Source organism: Pongo pygmaeus, chromosome 1, assembly GCF_028885625.2.
Source record: "Pongo pygmaeus isolate AG05252 chromosome 1, NHGRI_mPonPyg2-v2.0_pri, whole genome shotgun sequence".
NCBI classification, from domain to species: Eukaryota; Metazoa; Chordata; class Mammalia; order Primates; family Hominidae; genus Pongo; species Pongo pygmaeus.
This window is the reverse complement of record NC_072373.2, coordinates 95500027-95526035: the sequence shown is the minus strand read 5'-3', so window position 1 is coordinate 95526035 and position 26009 is coordinate 95500027. Positions and strand designations below refer to the sequence as shown.

The window sequence follows — 26009 nt, the reverse complement described above, 5'->3', positions numbered from 1 at the left end:
GCCCTCCTGGAAGCTGGTACCAATTGTTTCAACTTGACTCCCAGATAAAACCTACTTGCTGTTCCTGACTGTATCCTGCCAACTCCTCAGCATCCAGCCAACACTGTGACAGTGCCACCAGTTTCTGGGAAGTGCCTGTGGGCTAAGCTTAGCCTGGCTGCTCAGCCCCAGGAGCCCCAGACAGCCACCATCAGCCAGCTCACTGGCTCCAAATGGAACCAGATCACCTGCATTTGGGAGCAGATCAGGGAGAGTGACTCCTACACCCCCAGGCCCAAGAGGTCTCTGCTTTTCTCACTGTGGGGGCCCCACTACCCAGGACCACTGAGGCCACCTTGACTAATGCACACCTGCTTCCGACACAGCAGGAGCCAAAGGTGTCTGCTTCTGCAACGGACGCAGCATTGCTGTGTGGCATGGGGCCCTGCAAGGGGTTCAGTCAGGGGAGGGGCCACATGACCAGACCACCCCACCAAACACACACACACACACACACACACACACACACACACACACTTCCCTTGGGCCATGCCCCAGCCAGTCCCAAGGACACACGTCCTTCCCTTGTATACATGCGGAGCCTCCTCCTCTAGACAGATCCTTTTGCATGGGCCCCTTCCACAGCCCTGCAAGGAAACTTGTTTAGTAAATAATAGTAATAAAACCCTAAAAGTGCTGATTTTGATCCTCACACACATGCTTGTTGTCCAGGCTAGAGAAATGTGAATCCTGCCTTCCCCAACACCCTATCAGCCCCGAAGCCTATAGGGCAGCCCTGGCTCCTTTCCTACCCTTGTCAAGAGGCCAGTCCCCTTTGGAAGATGGCAAGCAGCCTGCCAGTCCAAAAGAGTGGGGTGGCACAGCACCCACACCAGCCAACACCAGCTGGCAGCGGCTGCCCTGACTGGGGAGCTTTCCTTCTGGAACCCATCAGCGCTGGCTTCCTGCCAGGCCCAAGGGAGATGAAGTACACCCTCTTCCTGACCACGTATAAAGGGTCTAGATGATGCCTCTCCCAGCCAGAGCCCACAGCAGTTACCTCCACGTTCTTGCCTTACCCTCACTTCACAGCGCGGCACCCTCCCCTTCCCAGTCTCCTGAGCCCCAAATCCACACTGCCATTGCAATCATCAATGCGCTTATTCTCCAAATCATCTCTGGCTTCTTCTGCCAGGCCTTGCTGAGTTCCTTCCTGATATTTACAGCCCCCAAGGCTCCTTTCTGGAGGACCATTAGGCAGCAGCATACCGAAGGGGAGCCAGGAGGGTCTGCCCCCCGGAAGGAGGAGTGTTTTATCACCGACCTTGTTTAGAAGTGCCGGCACATGGCAATAACAAAAACCAGACTGACTTTTTGTTGGTTTTATTTATTTTTCTATATCCTCTACAGACAATGTACCCCTCATTGTCTGCACCGGGAACCGATTGCTCCCCTGCCCCTTGGTACCCCACTGCCATTGGGTGTCTGCAGCCAGTTTCCATGGGGTTGGGTCAGATTTCAGATGAGAGAGCGAAAGAATACACAAAATTGAGCAGAGAAAGCACTGGCTCCAGAAGCTCCACTTCTCGCTGTACTCCACAGTTGGGGTAATCAAGGCCTTTGGGGACTGCCCTCTAGGGATTTACTGTACTTACTAGAGAAGGAATGAAGATTTATTCAGCACTCTCAGGCCCTGGTGCTGTGTATCCATCTAGACCTATCACTATGTTGTGAGGTAGGCATTAGAGCGGCCCCCAAGGCCAACCTCCCATCACCACCACCCACACATGGATGTGACCAAAGCAGGCACCGGACTCAGAGTCTTCCTCTTAGTAAGCGGCAGAGCCAGGAGTTGAGCCGGGTCCGCCTGACCCCTCACCCCCCTCCCTGAGCCCTGGGCCCCGCCCAGGCCTGCCTCCCCAAATCCTCTCTGCCCCCTCCCCTCCCTGCCCTCCCTTGTCCACCAAGCATCTGCCAGGGCCCCTGTGTGCCAGGCACGTGCTGCTGCTTTCACATCCCTCATCTCCTGGAACCCTCCTCACTACCCCCACTGCCCTCGGGGAGCCTGCACGTCTCTCCAAGCCACACCGAGAGGGAAGGGGCAGAGCCAGCATGAATATCAGGTCACTGGCCCCAGATCCAGGGCTCTTTCCTCTCTGGAGCCTGAGCTGGGCCGGCACCCAGCTGGATCCCTGGGCAGAGGCCCAGCCAGCCCATGGGAAATGCCATCACGGAGGAAGGCACCGAGGAACATGGGGAGTCACCAATGACATAAGCAAAGCCAGAGGCTGGGCTGGCCATACTGACCCATGACCCCGCTCTCCTGATGCCACACTGGGGTTGCCTGCAGGGAGGCTGGTGTTTTGAAAAGTTGACTCTGAGATAGATATTATAGTAAGGGTCATTTATGTGAACCACATGATTAGAAGACCCTAGATTTCTTCTGAATATCCTAGGATTTTCCCCAGCCCCTCAAAGCCAACACGCCCAAGATAGAATTCACCATTCCAACTGCTGCCCAGGTCTTCAACTCCTTTAAAGGCAAGGAGGTCTTGCCTCTCCCCACCCATCAAGTCAAGTCCATCATCATATCTTGCCGATTAAAAACAGCGGCCATTTATTGAGCTAAGAACATGACACCCGCGTAATTACACCTGTGTGATGCCCTTACAGCCACCCGTGGGCCGAGCATCATAATGCCCACTTTACAAACACAGACACTGAAGTTCAGGGAGACCAGGCAACTCGCCCAACCGCACAGCCAGTCACTCTCCCAGCTCCGACACGAACCCGAGAGTAGCCGGCTCCAGCATGCTGCTGCTGTCCTCCATACCTACTCCTCCCAAATCTCTGAAAACGAGCAGGAAGAGGGTGTATTCCACCTCCTTTGGGCCTGGCCAGAAGCCAGCGCTGATGGGTTCCAGAAGGAGGCCTCCCCCCATCCCCAGCCAGAGTGGCTGGTGCCGGCTGGTGTGGGCACCGTGCCATCCTGTTCTCTGGGACCAGAAGGCTGCCTGATGTTCGCTGCTTGTCATTCTCCAAGAAAAGGCTGGGCTTTGAGCAGAGCAATGTGGCGAGCGGGCCATGACAGTCACTTCGAGCCTCACACACAACTCAGATACCCAGGATGGAGAAAGGTGAAGCCCGACAAGCTGGCTGCCTCCCCAGACCTCCCCCCATATCTTCCCTTCCCACTGCCCCCAGCTAGGTTCAAGCCTTCATTCCTCCTTCTCACACCTATCGCAGTAACACTGCTTCCAGCTTCCTCTCTCTATAACCCATCCTCCATGCTGTGGCTGGAGCATGCCACTGCCCTGCTCACATACCTTCCACTGTTCCCTGTGCCTTTAGACAAAAATGCAAATTCATCAGCCTAGTTCGTGAAGCCCCCACTACTCCACCAGCTTCACGGGCAGGGGGCTCCATGTCCCTCTCCAGTGTTCTCTTCCCAGCGCTTCTAGGAAAACCTACCTCTCCAGCCCTCCCTAAGAACACATAGCACTCTCCAACTTTGAGCCTCTGCCCCTACTGTTGCCTCGGCTCAGAACATGCATTCCCTTTTGCCTCATGAAGCCCTACCTTCCTTCAAAACCCAGCTCAACCCCCACTTCTTCTAAGAAGCCTCCAGACATTAATATTCGCAGCAGGCCCTTAACGCGATGCAGAGCCTCTCTACCGCACTTAGCACAGTCTGCCTTGCCTCAGAGTTACGGCAGCCCGAACACCCCCTCAGCCTCATCCATCTCTGTGTCACCCAACGTCCCTGGGGCCAGTGCCTGCCACAGAATGGGCATCAGTGAAAGTTTGCCGAGTAGAATGTTCTCAGAGCTTCAATATATTGGTACAGATCTTTCCCCGACAGCAAGCCCCATCTTTTCCTGGGGCTGGTCCTGAGCTCAGAACAAACGTTTGCTTACCGAGGTGGCCACTGGGGAATCCTGGCCCACTCACCTCAAGAGGATTCTAGCAATGCCTGGGCTGGCACACTTAGCTGTTTCTCCCCCTGCCAGGAAATCTGCCACTCAACCAGCTCTGTCTCCCACTCACACAGCACAGAAATAATAGCCCTGCATTTTCCTGCTAATTCCATCTTCCCCAAATGGAGACTAGCTCCACCTGTTCAAGGAAACACAAGCAAGAAGCAAGATGGAGCAGGCCTGGGAGAACAGCCATGTGGCCTCGCAGGGGCCAACGGGGGTTCCTGGGCAATGCCCCCCAAGGCTATTATTCAGTGCTGGACTAGAAAGCGGATTGGCCTGCTGCCTCCCTTTGCCGGCACATCACAGCTGACTAAGCATGCTTCCCATCCGGGTTCCCACTCAGTCCACACCACTGCCCTATTATTGTGTAGACACCACTGCCCCACTCAAGACAAGATTTCCGAGGATGAAAAGACATGGAGACTAGGAACTAAGGAAAAACTTCACTGAGGCATGAGGAGTCAGGACTTGAATTCAGGTCTGCTGACTCCTGGACCAGGCTCCTTGATGACAGAGGCAGCCCCCTTGGGAAAGGGTGAGGGAACGAGAGGACCTGGAAGGGCAGGCTGCAGTTAGAAATGCAGGCTCCATTTTCGCATTCATCCTCATAACAAGCTGGTGAGAATGAGTCATCGAAAGCAGAGTTTCTCAGCCTCAGTACCACTGACACTGTGGGCTGGGTAATTCTTTGTTGTAGGGGGCATCCCTGGCCTCTCCACATTAAAGGACTGTAATATCCCTCTCCTGACTGTGACAACCAAAAATGTCTCCAGGCATTGCTAATGTCCCCTGAGGAGCAAAAGTGCCCCAGTTGAGAAGCTCTGATCTAAAGGCATAGTTAGATCCCAGGTCTTGTGATAAGGGAGGGGACCCCCCACTGTTCTCCCTCACTCCCATTCCGGCAGGCGCTTCTTTCTCCCCTACTCACGCTACTCACCAGGCATCCGCAGCCCATACCAGTTCTACTGTTCCCTCTGCACCGTCTCCCTCCACTCTAGGGGCAGAGCCAGGAGGCCTCACAGGCATTCCTTATGTTGGGCATGTGTCAAGTCACCGGGCTAAGCTCCTTCATTAACATCACTTCACAAAACTTCTCCAAGGCAGGCACCATCACCCCAATGAAACAGATAAACTCAAAGATTAAATCACTGAAGTCCTGCAACCAACAAGGGTCAGGGTCCAGCTTTGAAACTAAGTCAGAAGGCCCATGTCCAGCAGGCCTGGGCTGCCCAAGTGAGGTGGCCTTGGTCTACAGGTCCCAAGACTCTCACCCTCCAAGCCCAGATGCCAGCATCAGACACCAGTTGGGCTAGGAGAGGACCTCAAAAGCCATACCTGCTGCCTTTCCCCACTGTCCTCCCAGTCTTAAAAAGAACAGGTGCAGTGGCTTCCCTGTGTGGTCCGTGAGAGCCCTGGGCCCTCTGCAGGCTTTGGACATTTGGCGACATGGTTGGCGCACATGAGGCTGGTGATTCCCAACATCCAGTGCTTACCTTCTCCCAGCTGGGAGACCTTGAGGAGGTTATTCCACCTCTCCAAGCTCATTAATCCCTTCCCCCAACATCCCTGTGGAGCTGAAAGTGCTAGAAAATTAGGAATGCATATCTTTAGCATTTTGTATCATTTCAGTAAGTTTCCATAAAATCAGGCTTCCAGGCCACGCTGGGGGAGCTTCTGAGCATTTATGACACATTTTTTTCATCAGCCCAGAGCAGGGAGATTTGACCTTGAAATGTGGATTGACTCAGAAAGCCCCTAGCAACTTCCAGTGACCTTCAGGGAGTCAACACCCATGGTGCTGGAGGCACGGATAACTTAGTTGATTTTTGTTTGTTTGTTTGTTTGTTTGTTTGTTTTGTTTGAGGCAGAGTCTCGCTCTGTCACCCAGGCTGGAGTGCAGTGGCACAATCTCGGCTCACCACAACCTCCGCCTTCCCGGGTTCAAGCGATTCTCCTGCCTCAGCCTCCCGAGTAGCTGGGACTATAGGCGTGCACCACCATGCCCGGCTAATTTTTGTATTACAGGTTGGTTTCGAACTCCTGACCTCGTGATCCACCGGCCTCGGCCTCCCAAAGTGCTGAGATTACAGGCGTGAGCCACCGTGCCCAGCCAAATTTTTTTTTAATGTTGCCAGCCATGCCTCGAACAGACCTCTGGAAGGTAAGAGGAGCCATCTGTTCTGGGTCAGGAGCCCAGGCAGAAGCTTTCCACGGCCTCAAGCACCATCCTATGACCTCTTACAACCCCTGGGCAGGTGCTACACGCATTATATCGAAATTGATACACCTCAAACTTAACAAGTCCAACCACAATCTCCCCGTCTTCCCCAAAAAAACTACTTCTCCCACAGTCTTCTCCTTTCAATTAACAGAAATTCCATCCTTCCAGTTGCTTGGGCCAAAAGTCTCAGCCTCATCCTTGACTTCCCCTTTCTCTCACCACTGCCTGCCCCGCACACCATGACCTTTCATCCAATTCATCAGGAATGCCTCCTTTTAAATAGCCCAAGGGTCCAGCCACTTTTTACCAACTCAATGCTACCACCCAGGTCCAAACCATCACCACCCTCACCTGAGCTGTCCCCACAGCCTCTCAACAGGGCTCCCTGGCCCTGGCCTGCCCCCTCCCTGTCTGTTCCAAACACTGCAGTCAGAGTGGTCCCATTAAATATAAGTCAGATCTTGTCACTTCTCTACTCCAAGCCCTCCTCTTGCTCCCATCTCACCCAGGGTAAAGGCCACACTCCTCAGGACGGTCTACAAACCCCTGCAGAGCCAGCCCTGCCTCCCCTGTGACCTCACAACCCCCGCCCACATGCTCCCTCCACTCACTGAATCAGCCTCACAGGCATCCTCTCTGCTCCCAGACCTGCACTGTCCAATGTGAGGACACGAGCCACGTGTGTCCACTGAGCCCCTGCAACATGACCAGTGCAACTGGATTTTAAGTCCATTTCATTTAAAATTAAATATAAAAAGACACTCCATTCTTTTATTGGAAAAATTTTAAGTATGTTTTCAACAAATTGAATGTGTGAATCTATTCTTTTTTTGTTTTGTTTTGTTTTGTTTTCAGACAGGGAGTCAGGGTCTTACTCTGCTGTCCAGGCTGGAGTGCAGTGGCACACTCATGGCTCACCACAGCCTCAACAGCAAGCTATCCCCCTACCTCAGCCTCCCAAGTAGCTAGAACCACAGGCATATGCCACACACCCAGCTAATTTTTTTTTTTTTTTTAGAGAGAGAGAGTCTCACTATGTTACCTTACCCAGGCTGGACTCGAACTCCTGGCCTTAAGCAATCCACCTGCCTCCGCCTCCCAAAGTGCTGGGATTACAGGTGTCAGCCACCATGCCCAGCAAGTCTGTTCTTTTCATTGTAAATTTTATAAACTCTAAATACAGATCAAGTATCTCCAATGAAAACTTAACGTCTGATTGAGACATGCTGTGTCAGAGACGCACCAGATTTCAAAGACTTAGTATGAAAAATAGAGTGTAAAAGATCTCAATAATTTTTTGCATTGCTTGTACATTCAAATAATAATATTCTGGCTATGTTGGGTTAAATTAAAAATATTATTAACATGTATAATTCTACTTTTCTCTTTTCACTATTTTTAATATGGCTACTCAGAAATTTAAAATGACAGCAGTAGCTCCCATTTCGTGTCCACTGGACAGTGCTGTCTACAACACACCAGGCAGGATCCCCACCCAGGGCCTTCACCTTGCTATTCCTCTTCCCCAAGGTGGCTGGCTCCCTCACCGCTTCAGATCCTCCAACAGACATCACCTTTTTGGTAAGGCCTTCCCTGAAAACTTATTTAATTTATTTATTTATGTGTTTATTTTCAGAGACAGGGTCTCACATGTCGCCCAGGCTGGAGCACAGTGGCGTAATCATAGCTCACTGCATCCTCGAATTCTGGGCTTAAGCGATCTTCCCACCTCAGCCACCTGAGTAGCTAGGACTACAGGTGCACACCAATAGACTCAGCTTTTTTTTTTTTTTTTTTTTTTTTTGTAGAGATGAGAGTCTTGCCATGTTGTCCTGGCTGGTCTCAAACTCCTGGCTTCAAGCAAGCCTCTTGCCTTGGCCTCCCAAAGTGCTAGGATTATAGTATGAGCTACCATGCCTGGCCCTAAGCACTTCTTTATTTGTTTTATTTGTGGTTTTTGTTTTTTGTTTTTGTTTTTGTTTTTGTTTGAGACCGGGTCTCACTCTATTCCCCAGGCTGGAGTGCAGAGGCACGATCACAGCTCACTACAGGCTTGACCTACTGGGCTCAAGCGATCCTCCCACCTCAGCCTCCCAAGTAGCTGGGACCACAGGCACGCACCACCATGCCCAGCTAATTTTTTGCTTTGTTTAGAAGGGGTCTCACTATATGGCCCAGGCTGGTCTCAAACTCCTGAGCTCAAGCGATCCTCCTGCCTCAGCCTCTCAAAGTGCTAGAATTACAGGCATTAGCCACTGCACCCGGCTCTGAGCACTTATTTAAAATGACCACTCTCAGCCGGGAATGGTGGCTCATGCCTGTAATCCCAGCACTTTGGGAGGGCAAGGCAGGCAGATCACTTGAGGTCAGGGGTTCAAGACCAGCCTGACCAACATGATGAAACCCAGTATCTACTAAAAATACAGAAATTAGCTGGGCATGGTGGTATGTGCCCGCAATCCCAGCTACTCAGGAGGCTGAGGCAGGAGAAACACTTGAATCTGGGAGGCAGAAGTTGCAGTGAGCCGAGATCACACCACTGCACTCCAGTCTGGGTGACAGAGTGAGACTCTATCTCAAAAAAAAAAAAAAAAAGCTGGGCGCTATGGCTTATGCCTGTAATCCCAGCAGCTCGGGAGGCCAAGGCAGGCGGATCATGAGGTCAGGAGATCAAGACCATCCTGGCTAACATGGTGAAACCCCATCTCTACTAAAAATACAAAAAATTAGCCAGGCGTTGTGGCAGGCACCTGTGGTCCCAGCTACTCAGGAGGCTAAGGCAGGAGGATGGTGTGAACCCGGGAGATGGAGCTTGCAGTGAGCCCAGATTGGGCCACTGCACTCCAGCCTGGTCAACAGAGCAAGACTCCATCTCAAAAATAATAATAATAATAATAATAAATTAATTTAAAAATAAATAAAATAATATGACCACTCTCCTCTCAGAAACCCCTGCACTCCCATCCAGAGTGGTCTTAACAATTGTGATTGTTATTGATGATGACAATGATGAAAGGAAAAGAGATGTCTTTTTCCTGTTATCTAACTCTGGCTGTAAAATTAGTTGGGGCCTTAACAGATTGGGATCTAAGACTTGTCAATGGAGTGAGAAGTTGTATCTTGGAGAGAAGAAGCTCTTCATAACATTCATCATAGCACTTATCACCATTGAACATAATATATAATTAACTTAGATAGTTTACTATCAGGTTTATCTATTAAAATGTAAATTCTTGACAGCAAAGATTTTTCTCTTTTGTGGGTTTTTTCTACTACAGTCATGTGTCCCATAATGACATTTCAGTCAAGGTCCTGTACAATTATAATGGAGCTGAAAAATTCCTATCACTTCGTGACATCTTGATGATCCTGAACCTGTGCCAGCCCAGGCTAACGTGTGTTTGTGTCTCAGCTTTTAACCAAAAAAAATTTTGTAAGTAAAAATGCATCTTTTTAAATAAATATTTCTAAAATGGAAAAAAGCTTATAGAGTAAGAGTATAAAGAAAATACTTTCATGCAATTGTATAATGTGTTTGTGTTATTACAAAAGAGTATAAAAAGCTTATAAAGTGAAAAATTTGGCCAGGCGCAGTGGCTCATGCCTGTCATCCCAGCACTTTGGGAGGCCAAGGCGGGGGTGGATCGCTTGAGGTCAGGAGTTTGAGACCAGCCCAGCCTACATGGAGAAACCTTGTCTCTACTAAAAATACAAAAATTAGCCGGGTGTGATGGCACGTGCCTGTAATCCCAGGTACTCAGGAGGCTGAGGCAGGAGAATTCTTTGAACCTGGGAGGTTGAAGTTGCAGTGAGCTGAGATCGTGCCACTGCACTCCAGCCTGGGCTACAGAGTGAGACTCTGTCTCAAAAAAAAAAAAAGAAAAATTATAGTAAGGTAAGGTTAACTTGTTATTGAAGAAAAAAATAATTTAAATAAACGTAGTTAGCCTAAGTGAACAGTGTTTACAAAGCGTACACTAGTGTACAGTCATGTCCTAGGCCCTCACATTCACTCTCCACTCACTCACTGACTCACCCACAGCAACCTCCAGTCCTGCAAGCTCCATTCATGGTAAGTGCCCTATACAGGTGTAGTATTTTGTATCCATTGTACAGTATTTCTACTGTACCTTTTCTATGTTTAGATACATACTTGCCATTGTGTTATGATTGCCTACAGTATTCAATACAGGCCAGGGAGCAGTAGGCTACACCATACAGCCTCGTGTGCAGAAGGTCGTGCCACCTGGTCTGTGTAAGCGCGCTGCATGATGCTCACACGATGATGAAATTGCCTAATGACACATTTCTTAGACTGTATCCCCGTCGTTGCAACGCATGACTGTATATCTGTGCTGCCTAGAACAATACACTGGCACATAACAGGCATTCAATAACTTTGTCAAATGAATAAAATTATTTTTCCGCCTGGGCTCGCTACTCAGCTGGAAGTTTCTAAGTGTCTAGCATATGGTAGGTGCTTGACAGATGCCTACTGAATGTCAGGCTGATCTGTTAGCAGGGTCATTGGGGAAACTGAGGCAGCCTAGCTGAGTCATCCCACAGAAAGCAAAAGCAAGTGCCAAGGGTCCTTGAGTCAGACGTGGTGCCTCCTCCCGCTGCCACCCATGCTCCCTCTCCCCGCCCTGAGGGACGCTCCCCTGAGCCCAACAGCCTCAGGTACCTCGGGAAAAAGTACATTTCTTTTCCTTTCCATAGACTTTTATTCTCCCAGTGAGAAGACAAATCTGTTTCCCCTCCACCAGAAGGCCTCAAGCCACAGCTACTTACATTATAGTAATTAAATCCCTGCTGCTAGGAGGGTTCAGGAGACAAGCAGGCCTCGTGCCAAGGGCTGGCCTGCAGGGAGGAGGCAGCAGGGAGGGAGGCTGGCCAGAAGGGCCTGTCTCTCAGCTGTCTCCTGAGAGTCAGAAAATCCCCTTAGCCACTATGTCTTCACAGGCTTTCACTTGTGGGATAGGAAGATAACGCCCCCCGCAGCCCACCCTGCCAACATGCACCATCGATGAGGACCTCCTCCAGCTGGAATAGCATAGCTTTCTTCCAGTTCTCTCCGAAATTCCATCTGGTGCTCACGACCTTCCCGCAGATGGCCAGTGCAGGAAACATCCCCTCCTCAGGCTCCTTCTCTCACTCTCTAGATGACAAAACAGAGGCCCAGAAACCAAGCTGCCCCACACTTAGCCTAGAACGCTTCTCCTCACCTGCAACTCAGCTGGCCTTCACAGAGCACTCTATGTGTGCCAGAAACCATGTCCCATGCCTTACAAACAGCAGTATCTCATTAACTGTCATGACAGCCCCAGCGGCCAGGTTAGGATTCACCCCCACGGAAACTGCGAATCAAAGCACTGAGACAGCTTCCCAAAGCCACACAGCCTACAGTAAGTGACACAGCCAGCGCTGTACCCAATATCTGCCTGGCACTAAAGCCTGTTCTCCTAACGCCAGGCTAGATGGCCCATATAGAAGAATCAGAGGATGGCCTGGGAGACAGATATGAGGGAGGATGGAAGAAGTGAGGGTGAGATGGACCTTCAGGAAATGGGGGAAAGGGGAGCAGACAGACGCATGAGACCACCAAGTCTCAGGCTTGTGGGTCAAACCCAAGCCACATGTGTGTGGCCTTGTCTCTCGCAAAGCTCACATCAGACCTGTTGTTACTTGTTCAGTGCCTGCCTCCCCCACCAGCCTGTGAGCTCCATGTCTATTTGGTGCTGAACCCCCAGAGCCAATCAGAACACGCCAGGCGGTGCCCTTGTCTCATTTATTCCTCATGACACCCATTCTCATGAGAGAGAGAAAACATTGTTAACCCCATTCAGAGACCTGGAGACTGAGGCTCAAAGAGGTCAGTTTTCTCAACAAGGCTGCACAGCTGGGAAGCCACAGAGCTGCGGCGAGAACACTAGGACGCATGCTGTTGAGGGCTTGGCTGGCCCCTCCAGGGCCCACAGGAGACTTTCCTCAGCCCCAGAGCCCAGCACGGCACCTGGAGCTTCAGCAAACCCCTGTATCTAAACTGACAGCATCCTCCTCCCCTCCTCCCTCTACCCTTACCCCACTCCATGAGCACAAAACATCCCCTGAGGCTCTGGGGGAGGCTGGCAGGGCACTGAGGGTGGCACAGTAAGGGGCAAGGGTGGGCGGGAGTGGAGAGCTCAGGGATGGCAGGAGAAGCTTTTTGGCTTGAAAGAGCCCAGTCTAGGGTCTGATATGCAAAAGCATGTCTGCTGCACAATGTGAGGGCATCAGAGACACTCCCCTGTGTGCAAATCCAAACTCCACCACCTCCCAGCTGTGAGACTCTGGGCAAGTCACTTAACTTCTCTGAGCCTTGGGTCTGTCATCTGTAAAATGGGGAGAATTATATCTACCTCACAGGGTTGTTGTGAGGACTTAATGAGATGAGGTGTGTAAACGCACATAGTAGGCCCTTAATAAATATTCTCTTCTCCTCCGCCGCCTGTCACCTCTTCACTCCTGAATAAGACCCGGTGTTGCTTTGGAGTCATTCTTATGGAAGGAAAAATAAGTTCCCATTTGACGAGAGCGGTGTATTCCCCCAAGATGCTGTTGACACAGGTTTTCTATATGATCCTGTCCACCCACCAGGAAACCCTCATGACTCAACTCCATCCTAGACTTGCTCTCAGCTTGCATCAATTTCGTTTCACTCTTGAGGGATCTTTCCATCGCTGGCACATAGTGTGCACCCCATCAGGTGTCTTCTGCAAAAAGGGGGTGCCCTCCCACCAGGCTCAGCACCATTATTCTCCCAGAGCAGGGGAAAGCATCTTGGCAGAGCTTAACATCAGGTCCAGCCCAGAGCAGGAGGGGCTGGGAACCATGCGCCCAGCTGTGAGGGACCTTGTATGATCCCAAGGCCACTGAGCTCTCAGAAGAAACAACCAAGGTAAAACCCACCATTGCCCAGCACGGACAAGAGCCCCCTGGGTGACAGCTCTGGCCCGCATTGAATTCTTCACCTCTCCACCCACAAGAGGAATTAAAATACCACCTCCCAAATAAAGAGGCCGCTGCGCAAGGCCACACAGCCAAATAGCCAGGATTTGAATCCAGGTCTACGGGGAAAGCCTGTGCTCTCTTAGGAAGAGTTGGTGGAGAACAACACATCCGGCTGGGGAGAGACCCCCCTGGAGTCTGTAAGGCATAGATTCTCTGCACTCCTGCCACCTGGAGCAGGGCTTGCCACACAGTGGGTGTTCAGGATATGTTTCCAGAAGAGGGATGGGAGAAACAAAAAGAGAGGAGGAACTAAAACCAGGAATTCCAGGATTCCAGCTATGCCCCTGCCACTAACAATGCTGAGTAGCCTTGGACAAGTCACGTAACTTTTTCTTTTTTTTGAGACAAGGTGTCACTATGTTGCCCAGGCTGGTCTTGAGGTCCTGGGCTCAACCGATCCTCCCACCTCAGCCTCCCAAAGTGCTGGATTACAGATGTGAGCCACCGCATAACTTCTGTGGGGCTTGGGGTCCTATAAGAAGGAGGATGGTCCTTTCCCTGCCTTCCTCACAGGGCTGGGAGGCATATGCAGGGATCATGCCCACCCGGGCTAGCACACCTGGCTGGCCCACAGAGATTGGCCATCTAGGGCAGGTATGGTGCCCCCCTGAAGAGGCCTCCCCTGCATCCTCCACCAGTGCCATCCAGCTCTGAGCCCCTCCAAAGGCGGTGGCTCAACCCTGAGCAACATGCCTACCCCAAGCGCTCACCTTGGGAGAAGGTAACATTACCCATGCCAGCAGCTCCAGCCATCCCCATGTATGGGAGCTTTTTGGGGAGCCAACATCTTACCCACTGGAAGCCAGAAAAGAAAGAAAATAGCTAAACTCCAGTTTGTTAAAATCAGAAATCTCAAAAGGGGTTTTGCTCTGCAAAAATCGCTGCTAGTGGAAGCTTGCGAGGAGGCAGGCCGGTGCCAACTCAGGCAAAGGGGCTAGGAGGAGCCACCATTTGCTGGAAGCCCAGAAGCCCCTTCAGTCTTGATGCTCCAGGTGGCATCTTCTAACCACCACTCTAATAAAGGCAACAGTTGCCAGCTGCTGAGACCAAGTGTGTGGCTGGCTCTGTGCTGGCTGCTGTGCTACAGCCAGTAGTTGTGATTCCCTCTTAACACTGAGGAAATAGGCTTTGGGTTCAGTAAGTTCCCAGAGGACCCATCACTGGTGTGCCACCCAAGTCTTTTTTTTTTTTTTTTTTTGAGATGGAGTCTCACTCTGTTGCCCAGGCTGGAGTGCAGTGGCGTGATCTCGGCTCACTGCAACCTCCGCCTCTTGGGTTCAAGCGATTCTCCAGCCTCAGCCTCCCGAGGAGCTGGGATTACAGGCATGCGCCACCAGGTCTGGCTAATTTTCTTATTTTTAGTAGAGATGAGGTTTCGCCATGTTGGCCTGGCTAGTCTCGAGCTCCTGACCTCAGCCAGGCTGGCCACTTGACCAACCATTAGCAAGTGTCATCCTCCCCAGGCTAGTGGATGTCAGTCTCCCCACATCCATTACAAATGGGGACACTGAGGCTCAGAGAGTTTGAGGCACAGAGCTTAAGGAAAACCAACAGTGGCAGATGGACCAGAATGAGCAAGGGCAGCCTCTCCCTGCCTCCCTGCAGGGCCCCCTCAGTTCAAAGCCACTGACAGGTCAGCAAGGTTCGATGGCTCAAGCCAGGCAACAGGTCATCTGCTTCCTCCTCCCTACCTACTGGGTAACCTGGGCAGGGCACCCACCTTTATAGGTCTCTCCATCTATAACCTGAAGCAAAACACCAAACAACTGTCCTTGTAGATGTCACCTGGCAGGCCTGGTATCAGCAAGCTCTAAGGAGTAGGTGCCAGCTCAGTCCCTGCAAGGAGTGTCCTTTAAGCTGACTTTCCTGTTCATTTGACACTGAGCAGCACTCCTGTCCTTTAAGAAAAATGCCCAACAAGCCGACTCAAAAATAACAGATGCCAATTTGCATATTATTTCACACATCATTTGCATGCTGTTCATTTAGTATCATCAAGGTTCTGCTCAGAATACAACTCTGATTACCCTGTGACCAGGGCTTGTGAAAAAGATATGGCTTCCACGAAGGGCAAGCCCTGGGCACGTCCCTCCCCTGCCCAGCTGCTCTTGCTGCCTGCCCCCGGCACCTGGCTGGGAACATCACCCACTGCCACAGCCCTGGTGGTCCAAGCAGGGTGAAAGGGCAGAAAGAACCTTTAGAATTCTAGGAAGCACCCTGACTCAAGTCTTGAAGGGGAAATTGTGTTCTCTTGACGACGCATCAGGCAAGCTGTGGCAATGCTTTTCTTCCCTGCTTCTGTCCCAGGTCAGCTTCCTAGTTCGGCTCTCCCTGTGGCCCTACTCTCTCAGCCTTTTTCTGCCTGGTCATCGTGTGTCCCCCTGACCTTCCTCCAGGCTCTCAGCCTCTGGCCTGGCCCCACGGGTTTATTTTTGTTCTCTCTCCACCTGTCCGATTTGCATGTCCACACCCGGTTAGCTCTGCCCAGACCACAAATTGCTGACTGAGTGTAGAATAACTGGGCCCCATGGGGTAAGAAGGCTCCAGAAGTCCAGCCCAGGCCACCACTGCAGCCCCACCCTCCAGAGAACAGCCCACTTCCTTTTTACTCACACAGATTCACCCAACAAGGTCTATCCAGAAACATGATTGGAGAGCTTGTCACGGAGGGGAGGCCGTTTGGCCTCATGAGAAAAGGGGCATGTTCCACACGTGCTCTCCAGGCAGGGACACCAGTTCATCTACAGCCACCTGCAGACAGTGGAGGGGTGACGTGGGCGCACATGCCCCTCCAGTCTTGATGCTCCAGGTGGCATCTTCTAACCACCACTCTAATAAAGGCAACAGTTGCCAGCTGCTGAGACCAAGTGTGTGGCTGGCTCTGTGCTGGCTGCTGTGCTACAGCCAGTAGTTGTGATTTCCTCTTAACACTGAGGAAATAGGCTTTGGGTTCAGTAAGTTCCCAGAGGACCCATCACTGGTGTGCCACCCAAGTCTTTTTTTTTTTTTTTTTTTTTTTTGAGATGGAGTCTCACTCTGTTGCCCAGGCTGGAGTGCAGTGGCGTGATCTCGGCTCACTGCAACCTCCGCCTCTTGGGTTCAAGCGATTCTCCAGCCTCAGCCTCCCGAGGAGCTGGGATTACAGGCATGCGCCACCAGGTCTGGCTAATTTTCTTATTTTTAGTAGAGATGAGGTTTCGCCATGTTGGCCTGGCTGGTCTCGAGCTCCTGACCTCAGGTGACCCACCCTCCTCAGCCTCTCAAAGTGCCGCAATTACAGGTATGAGCCACTGCGCCTGGCCCCAAGTCCTTAACTATCAAGCCTGGCCACCTCTAAGAAAGAAGGATATCAGGTCTTCAGGGCCTGAGCGTGCGGAACTCTGCAGCCCTGGTGGTTACCGATGCTACCAAATATTCCATCCATCACTGTGCCCTCGCCCTGGGCCTGTGTTCACTGCCTGCCCAAAGCCTCTCCAGACGAGACAGTCTCCTCTTTCCTCCCTACATGCCCCTGTGTGCACCACATGGCAGCAACCTGAAGCTGCCCTCATGCCCGCTCTGCTCCCTACACACTCTGCCCCCTCTCCCCGGGCTTCTCACACACAGAATTGAGCCCCTGCCCAAGCCCCTCCCATCCTGGCTTGTCTAGTCCTTCAGGGACCCCCTAACCTCCTACAGGGAATCCACCCAGCATCCCCAGTCTGAGTCACTGTCTCCTTCCTCAGTCCTCCCAAGCACCAACACCATAAACCACCGTCTGCCTGGGATGGATGCCATCTGGGTGCTGCCTGACACCCCTAAGAACAGGACTCTCCGGACTGTGGCTGCTCATCCTTGTGATGAAACATGATCTGGAATCAGATTGCGAAGCCTCAGCACAAGAAGGGAGTTCAGCTCCTGTTTTTAGGCCAGAGAAACAAGGCCCAGAGAGGGGAAGGGACTCGACAAAGATCACACAACAAGCTGGAAGCAAGAGGCAGAAGCACCTCCCGAGGGGCTCAAAGCAGAGACAGTCCTTTTCCCGGCACTCACCGCCCATGACAGAGCTCAACAGAGGCATGAGGCACAGACAGGGACGCAGGAAAATGGGACTCAAGAATGAAAAAGAAACTTCTAGAACCAGGAATAGAGAAGCCCTTCGAGATCCCTCACTCAAATCCCCAGCAGAAGTTTGTGGTGGGGTTTGGAATAGGGAAATCAGAAGTGCACTGAGACCTGAGCTGTCATTCTAGAACCCTCTCTCCCGAGATGGGCACCTGGAGTGAGTCACTCAACCCTGGGACCCCCTGTGCAGCCGAGTTTTCTCATCCCTGAGATAGTTGGTCATCATGAGCCCTGGGCCAGCCACCGTGACGGTCATGAGGGACCCAGGGGTGAAAATGCCTTGTAAGATGTAAGATGCTGAGCTCATGTGACTGTCCCCCGATAAACAGCCACACAGCCAGTGCTGGAGGAGAAAGGCAGCCTAAGAGAAGAGCAAGGCGGAGGTGAGGGGTGAGAGAGCTGTGTATGGACATGTCCAGTCAGGTCTAGGGGTCCTGCTGGCCCTCCAGGGGTGGAGGGTGGGGGTGCTAGGGGCTGTGGCAGGAGCTTTTGCAGGAAGGGCTTTCGTTTTCCCAGTAATCCCCACACCTACCCTCCTCACAACCTGCCCGGTATCACCCTGAGGGCAGCAGCACCAGACCCCAGAGAGGAGGCATCAAGAACTGACCTTGGGCCAGTCCACAATCTCACCCCGATCCCAGGCCAACCCGGGGGACCCACACTTGCCCTGGCCACCCCTCCAGCACTGTCTTCTCCAGGACCTGCGCCGGCATCTCCCACCCTCCATCGAGCCCTTCCTGCCCAGCTCATGGTAAAATTCCTCCTGTTCCAACATTTTGCATCACGGGTCTCAGCGCCATAAACTCAATTTGTCTCTTTTAAGGATATGGGCAATCTAACCAGCAGCAGCAAGCAAGGGAAAGGGCATGAACTTGGGAGCTAAACGGGCCTGGGTTCTTATCTCAGTGCCACCACCGCTAGCAGTGTCAGTGTGGCCTGGTGACTTCATCTACACAGGGGGCGGGTGAGCACGACCTGCTCCTTGTACTCCCGGGTGTAATGTAAAGCCAGCCCAGCGCTTGCCTTCCCCTCTCCTGTCACTCAGCAACATCCCGGCCAGCCCAGTGAAGTGCTGGGCGACCAGAAAGTAGCGTGGTCCCTGCCCCCAGCCGCTCCTCCCCTCCTTTCCCTCAGATCCCAGCTGAGCTCCTGGGGGTGGAATGACAGGGTCGGGGGAGGGGGCACTTAAAAACCCATTCTCCTCCTCCGGACTTTCCTCACCCGAAGAAAAGGCACTAGAATTTTCCTCCCTACAGCTCCTCGGAACAACATAGTCTCAGAATTCCCCACCCTCATTATTTAAAGAGAAATAGGTGCCTTGCTTTCTTGCTCTCCCTTTGGGGTTTTGAAAGAAAGAGAAGAAAAAGAACTACGAATGAACGTGCTGGCCTGCCTGTCACTGAGCTGAGTAAAGTGGTATTTCATCAATATACAGCCGCCCCTCACAACCCCCGCACACACTCATTTTCTCCCCCAAATGTGCTTCACAAATAACTGCAACAGAGCTGAAGCGCTCTATTCTGATCTTACATTTCCATCCAGGCCCCAGATTCTCTACAGAGGTTACTCAAATTTCTTTTCATTTTGATTTTCTTTACCTTATATTTTTTTAAAGCAGATCTTTTGACCATGGCCTTACAAATCCCTCTTCCTGAAAGCGCAATAAGAGAAATACGAGGCCATCAGCTGGCTTTCTAGTTAGGCTGTGCAGGAGATAAATGCCCCAGCCAGGATGCCCCTGGCGGAGCACCCGGGTAATGCCGCCTGTGGGGAAGGGAAGTCCGGATGTGTGATGAAGTCTTTCCCCAGGACAGTTATAAATAGTGTGATGACACGCAAAGGAGAAGCATATATAAAAAGTTAGCTGTCCCCCTGTGGGTTACAAACATTTGACTCATTTACAGACTGTCCACAAAGATTATAAATAAAGTCACCACCACCCTGGGGCGGGCGGTGGAGAAGGCCATTTTCACGCTGTCAAAAGGCCATTTTCACACTTGCCCTCCTGTGGGCGACACACTCAGTGTGACCTGTGAAGACAAAATGTGTGCCTAGGGCCCTCGGCAGCGGGCTCACAGGCTCTCAGCCAGTCTCCTGTCTTCTGCATCCTGGTCCTGCAGGTCACCCCACAGGGAGGGTCCATAGAAAGGGCTGGACAGGGTCTATCCTACTCCTACTTTTCCGCCATGACCTGAAACACAGGCACTAGTACCCAGAGGCATCTTCTCAAAAATACCAGGACGCTGTGACAGCCAACAACCTATCCCAAAGCAGCATCTGGGTCCAAACAGAAGGTACAGAGCCACTTGGCCAGCCAAGCCTGCACTGCTGCTCTGCCCTTCTGCAGACAAGGCTTCCGTGACCAGGGAGAGCAGAGGATCAGAACTGGTTCCAGTGACACTACTCAATCATCTGGTCTAAAGGCTGGGGATGGACTCAGGGACCTCTTTGAGATCTGCAAAGAGACAAACAAGTTGGCCTTGGCCATTCTCTTTAAAGAGTGAATGGCCAGAGGACCAGGCTCCCCTGGGCATGCGGAGAAGCGGCCTCCCATGAGATTGTCTGAAGAAAGAGTAACTAGAGGTGGGAAAAGAAGACAGTGTGGGAGCAGACAGGGCAGCCTGGATAAGCATCTTCACACCAGCTCCTCTCCGCCACCTGGGTTACCCCAGCAATGAGGCCAGGCAGCGGCCACAGAGAGGAGCAGAGGGGCAGGAAGTCGGTGTGGCAGGCAAGACAGGAGCATGCGGGGGGAGTGGGCAGAGGACTGGTTCTGCCTGGGAGGAGAGATGCAAACCGGTTTCAAGGCTGGGCATGGGGAAGTGGCTTGAGGTTGTACAGATTGGTGGGAAAGAAGAGCCATGCTGCTGCAGCCTCCCCTGAGAAGATCCCGCAGCCCAACGCGGGAGGTCCCGAGAAACGAGCCCCACGGGCCTTGCCAGCCACACAGAGGTACCAGCTCACCCACCAACATGATGGCAGGGTCAGGGTGGTGAAGTCACAGCCTGGGGAAAGGGGAGGGCAGCCAGGCCTTTCCCTCCCTAATTCTTTCTGAACCCAGGGAAGAGAGCATACAGGTAATTTAATGCAATGGAGTGGGTGTGCCCCAAACCAGCTCTAAAAGAAAATAAAGAACACCAAGAAGGACTCCCCAGGTCCTTGCTGATCTACCTGGGTGGCACTGATCGGTACAGATGGCGTGATTAAGACTCTCCATAGAATCTCTAGACCAGGCCTCGTCACAATATCTAAGCCTTCAGAGAGTAAACCTGCCTATTAAAAAAAAAAAAAAGGACTCCTCATTTGGTTCAAGGGTCACCTGGTACCTTTAGGAGCCTATTGGGGCCATCTCAGGCATCTCTCTGACATTTGATCTCCTGTCCCAGGCATAATAATGAGAAGCTCTCCTCTTATCTGAGCTCACCCAGGAATCAAGCCCCACCTCCCTGCTCCAGGCTGATGCCTCCTAGCAGAGCTTACTTCCATCATCAGCACCTACAGGCCTGTGAGGCGGGAGCTGGGGATGTTCTGTCCCGGTTGCTCAACGCCCTCACATTGGCTCCCATTTGCATTAACTGAACATGCTCAGGGCACACGCCACCCTCTTTTTCAAGAGACCCAGGCCTGCATGATAAGTTACTTCCCCAGCAACAGCCACCCGCCAAACATAGGTGAACAGCAAGGCCACAGCCCCACGGAAAAAAAAGCAGAGAATTTCAGGAAGCAGCAGCTCAGGCACAAGGTTAGTTAATCTTCAATCACCTGGGGAAAAAAAAAAGTTTGTCCCCTCCCAAGGGCCTTTGAGTGGGAGCTGCCACTGGCTGGGCAGAATTACCTAATCTGCCTGGTACCCCTAAGGTTGCCTTGTCCATCCGCCTGCCTCCAGACTGGTCAGCAGGGCCAACCAGGCACACAAAGCTCTCCAGCAAAAGAGAGTGTCACCCATCGCTCCCCAGGGTCCACTGAATGTCCCTGAGTTCTCCTGGGCTGTGACTAACCCAGACCATGGAGGAGTGGAGACCACTTCCTCCATGAAACTGGGACACAGATATTCACCTCCCCCCAAGAACAAACCATGTTTAAAGGTGGTCTCTAGTCAGACTCAGTCCCTTCTCAGAACTTCTTCCCTCCCAGATACAACTTCTCACTCCATTGACAAGTCTTAGATCCCAATCTGTTAAGGCTCCAACTAATTTTACAGCCAGAGTTAGATAACAGGAAAAAGATATCTCCTTTCGTCTCATCATTGTCATCATCAGTAACAATCACAATAGGTCGCATTTGTTGAGCAGGCAGATACGTGCCTTACACGTCTCTAATTTAATTCTACCTACTCAACAGCTGGGGAAACAGGCTCGCTAAAGCTCCATGACTTATCCAAGATCACACAAATAGTAGTGGCAGAGCTGGGATTCCAACTCTGGCCCAGTTCCTTGAAATGATCCCATTTGCCTCCAGGAGAGAGGGGTATCTATCTTGGCCCTGCGGTGTCTACAGCGCCTGATACATAGGAGACGCCCAGAAAATACTTGTTTCATAAATGACTCAAAACATGGATGGACAGTGCAGGGATGGGTGAATGAGTGAGCAAGTTAAATGAGCGCTGCTTATCTCAAGACCAGCCCCAAGGCACACAGGAAGTGGCCGCTGAGGCAAGAAGGACCTCTCAGCTGCTGCCCCCTCGGTGCACGCCACTGCTGCTATGAGGGTCCGTGATTCAGAAATGGGGGGAGCCAAGCACCTCAGGTGGCCTCCCCCCTTCATTCACCTAAAATCTGCCTTCCGCATCTCTGGGAAAGCCCCTTTCCCTGAGTTCCCCCTCAGGGGTGGCACCTGCCCCAGGCAGGGAAGAGAGCCCGATCCTGCAGAGTGGTGACCCTCCCGTCGCGTTAAGACAAATGTGCATAGATCCCACACTGGGATCTGTGCACAGCCACTGTCTCTGGGAATAGCCGTTTCCTTAAGAACTCTGACCACGGGTGTCACTGAAAGAGAAGGTGCTGGGATTGCCCCTTCCTCACACCCCCCTTGCATTTGGACCTTCATCAGTTTTCCCCAGTGAGGGCCCCTGGTCTCCAAGGGAGGACTGGAGAGAGCCAGGGCTGTGACCAGGGCAGCTGCCAGTCCTGGCGAGGCTGCCAGCCCCATATCCTGGAGCGCCCAGCAGGAGAGGCGGTTCTGAGAAGGCAGCGAGCAGAAGGACCCGCAGACGCAGAGGCTCATTACAGGGAATGACTAAGTGAGCTGCGATTCGGGGAAACCCCACTCGCTTCTGCTCGCTGAGACTCTCATCCTTGAGCTATTTTGACTAAGGCGGCTTCCAGGTGCTGCCCTCCGCTGGGGCAGCCCACTGAGAGCAGCCGGGTTGCTGGAGGACCCTCTGCCTGGAAGTCTTGGTCCTGGCTATTCAGGTCGTCTGTCAGGTCTGCCCCACCCGTTTCCAGGGCGGGAAAGTCTGCCCATCCCCGATTAAAGCGAGATGCTGGGAATGGGGGAAATCCGATCAGCACCTCCTAGGTTTTTGCGGCTGGATTTCAATAAGGAATGTGACAGTCTCGCAGCAGCTGTGCCCTGCCTGAAACAAGCTCTATTTGAAACCTCCAACAGCTGAACCCCTCCCAGCTACCCGCTAGCCAGCCCGCCCAGCCACCCCGCCCCCAAGCCACCCCCTGCCCCAAATGACAAATAAATAGAAAAATCCAAGCAACAAGCAGGCGCATGCATATGTACACACATTACACACATACACACACACACCAACAAATTGGGGGTGGGGGTATCGTGGAGCCACTTGTCCACCGATTCCCAGGTCTCCAAGCCTTCCAGCCCACAGCAGGAGAGCTCCCTGGCAAGCAGAGCAGAAACAGAAACCCACCTTCCTCCATCTCCATTCCCTCTGGAAGGGAAACCCCCTCCTCCGTCTTGGGGCTGGACTGAGAGGCTGGAGCAGTGGGGCCAGCTCCCCCCTAAAGCCAGTGCCTGCTGTTCTCCATCCGGGCGCGCACTCACACACACACACTCATCTTTATTTATCCCAAGGAGAAGGAGTTGAGGTGGGAGGGGAGAACTGGGGCTGAGCTGGGGCGCGGGCTCGTGGGGACCGCCTGGGAAGCCCTGTCATCCCGTCCCAAGGAGAGGTGCTCCCCCAGCTGATGCCAAGGCGGCGCCCAGCTGCTCTGCCCAGGTAACACCTGTAGCCATTTTTATCAGGAGATGTTTACGAAGCAGCAGCAGGTTTATTCTGAGTCCTCTCTCCTGAGGGAAAAGACCACTGATTTCCTCCACCTATATTTTTACCCCATGCCCTCAGGAGACCCAGGTCATGGATGGTTTTCTATTTTGCCCGAGACTGTCTGAGAAGAGGAGGGAAACAGAAACTTGGGAAGAGATGGAGAAGACAGGGAGAGAAGGGACTTGGGCAATGGTACGGAATCCCCACCCCCCACCCAGACATTTATTTCTTTTTTATCCTCAGGAAAATGGAGTGGAGCAGGGAGGGGAGGAAAGAAGGGGAAGTCGCAGGAACTGGCAAACACATGAAGGCGGAGTGTAATTAATTGGTGCGTTAAGCTGCTAGGTTATGCTTTAGTACGAGTGAGCCAGGAGGAAAAGCGATTTCTCCGAAGGGATTATTTAATCCTCCCTAACAGAGAGTCTGCAAATTAGACACAGTGTGTGGGGATGTCCCCTACCCCCCAGAGGAAGCGAGGAATGAATTCTCCCGGGATCAAGAAGGAAAACCACGGGAAGTTAGAGTGTTCAATATAACTGAGCAAGCGCCTCTCACCACCACCACCACCTCTCTCTCCCAGTCTCCCTCCCAATCTCTCTCTCAATCTCTCTCTCTCAATCCCCCTCTCTCAATCCCTCTCTTGCTACCTACATATTCCTTTTGTTCAAGGTATAAAGAGAAACCACAGCCCCTACCTTTGAGTACAAACCCCAAGAGAGCTCGGTCTCTATCACCATAACAACAATTCCAAACATCCCAAAAATCAGAGCATAGTCACTCAGTCGCTTTCTCTTTTCAAACAGGGCCCTCCTGTGTCCCAGCTTATAGCCAATGTTTTGGTTTTTCCGCTTGTTGGCTTTGGGGAAGGTGGTGCTGCTGGCGGTGGTGCCGGCATGCTGGTGGTTGTGGGTGGCATTAGGGTGATGGAGCAGGGTCTGGTGGGCATGGTTGTCCTCCCGGGAGGAGATGACGATCTCCGGGGGGTTGCTAGGGCTGAAAAGCTGGAGGGGTTGGCCCTCAGTCTCGGCCTCGATGAGGTTCCTCCGGGAGGCGCTGAGGCGGCTGAGGGGCTTCATGACCCCACCGCTATACTTGCAGGAGCTCATGGCGATCTCCGTGAAGGGGTTGCTGTCCCGCCGGTGCACCAGGGGGCTGGCCTGCCGGTGCCGGCTGCCTCCGCCAGGCCCACTTGTAGCTGTGGAACTTGGAGAGTGGCCAAGCAAGTGGTCATTGAGATTGAGCTGGCTGCCTTGCCTGGAGGAAGGGTGGAGGATGGCGGTGGAGTTGGACGAAGGGGGGGCCCTGAAAGCGGTGGGAGAGGAGTGCAGCAGGCCAGGGTGGACGGGCTGGCTCTGGAGTTGGGCGAGCTGAGACAGGGGATGCGGTGGCTGCTGCTGCTGCTGCTGCTGCTGCTGCTGCTGCTGCTGAAGCTGCGGAGGCTGAGGCTGCAGCGAGGGTCCCAGGGGCTGCTGGGGGGCTGCTGGTGGCGCTGGCGGTGGTGGCTGCTGCTGCTGTTGCTGCTGCTGCTGCTGCTGCTGCTCATCCCCAGAGGATGGACAGGGGCACTTGGGGTCTTCATCCAAGTCCCCCACCCCCGAGTCATGGAAGTGCCCAGAAGTGTCCATCTTGGGGCCTGGCTGTATTCCCTGCAGCACAAGCCCCCACCCCAAAGCCACCCTCGCTCCAAAGATGTCCTCAAAAAAAGCCAGGCATCCAATCTCCCCCACCAGTGTCTTGGCTCCCGTCCTCTCTCTTTGGCTTGCTTCGGTTCTCTGGGGCTGCCTGGAGTCCAGACGCTGCCACTCAAGAATGCATTGTATTGGGCAGGGAGGGAGAGCAGGAGGGGAGCTTGGAGAAAGAAGAGGGGGTGAAAGAACTCTCTCAGGAGGTGGTCCTCTAGGAGCGTGTGAGGCCAGGCTCAGCTTCACTCCTCGCTGGCTCAATAGCTTCGCTCGCCTCCTCCTGCCACTGTTACATTGTAAGCCAAGCCCACTTATTAGCAGCTGGTCTCATTGGCTTGGCTTAACTCTCCCACCTCCTCCTAGCTCCGCCCCCCGCATAGGCTCCACCCCAGAGGAGGGGCCTGGCGTCCTCGGCTCCGGCCCCAGTGGCGGCGCAGCGAGGACTGGGAACTGTAGTTTTTGCTCCCCAACCCCGGAGCTGAGCCGCTGTCCTCTTTCCTCTGACAGGTATGGCCACAACCCTCAAGCCCACGGCGATAAGGGATGTTCGCTCACGCTGGGCGATGGGGAGGAGGGACACAGGGCCTCCGAAGGAGGGGAGGTGTGCACCCTGATGAGGGGGCAGACGGAGGGGAAGGCAAACATTTATTAACCACCAGGGTTTACGATAGGTTGTTTCACACATATTATCCAGATACAGTCTCCAAACATCCAAGGAGGTGGGCAGTATGGTCTCATTTACAAAACCTGATGCTTAGAGA

The 26009-nt window shown here is 52.7% G+C and overlaps 1 protein-coding gene across 6 annotated transcripts in view; it reads right to left on the bottom strand.

The window, feature by feature from the left end:
• Window positions 1–25545, bottom strand: part of KCNN3 (potassium calcium-activated channel subfamily N member 3) — a 163549-nt gene extending 138004 nt beyond the window's left edge. For 2 of the 6 annotated variants that reach the window (XM_063659692.1, XM_054460282.2), the window contains exon 1: window positions 23210–23345. Coding sequence is in view for 4 of the 6 variants with exons in the window: in XM_054460262.2 (XP_054316237.1) it covers window positions 24262–25191 (930 nt within the window). In the remaining 2 variants the exon portion in view is untranslated. Of the gene's footprint in view, window positions 1–14950; window positions 15133–23209; window positions 23346–24261 lie in introns of those variants that run through there. The other 4 variants (XM_054460262.2, XM_063659627.1, XM_063659669.1 and 1 more) reach the window with 4 other exon arrangements.
• Window positions 25546–26009: the final 464 nt, after the last annotated feature.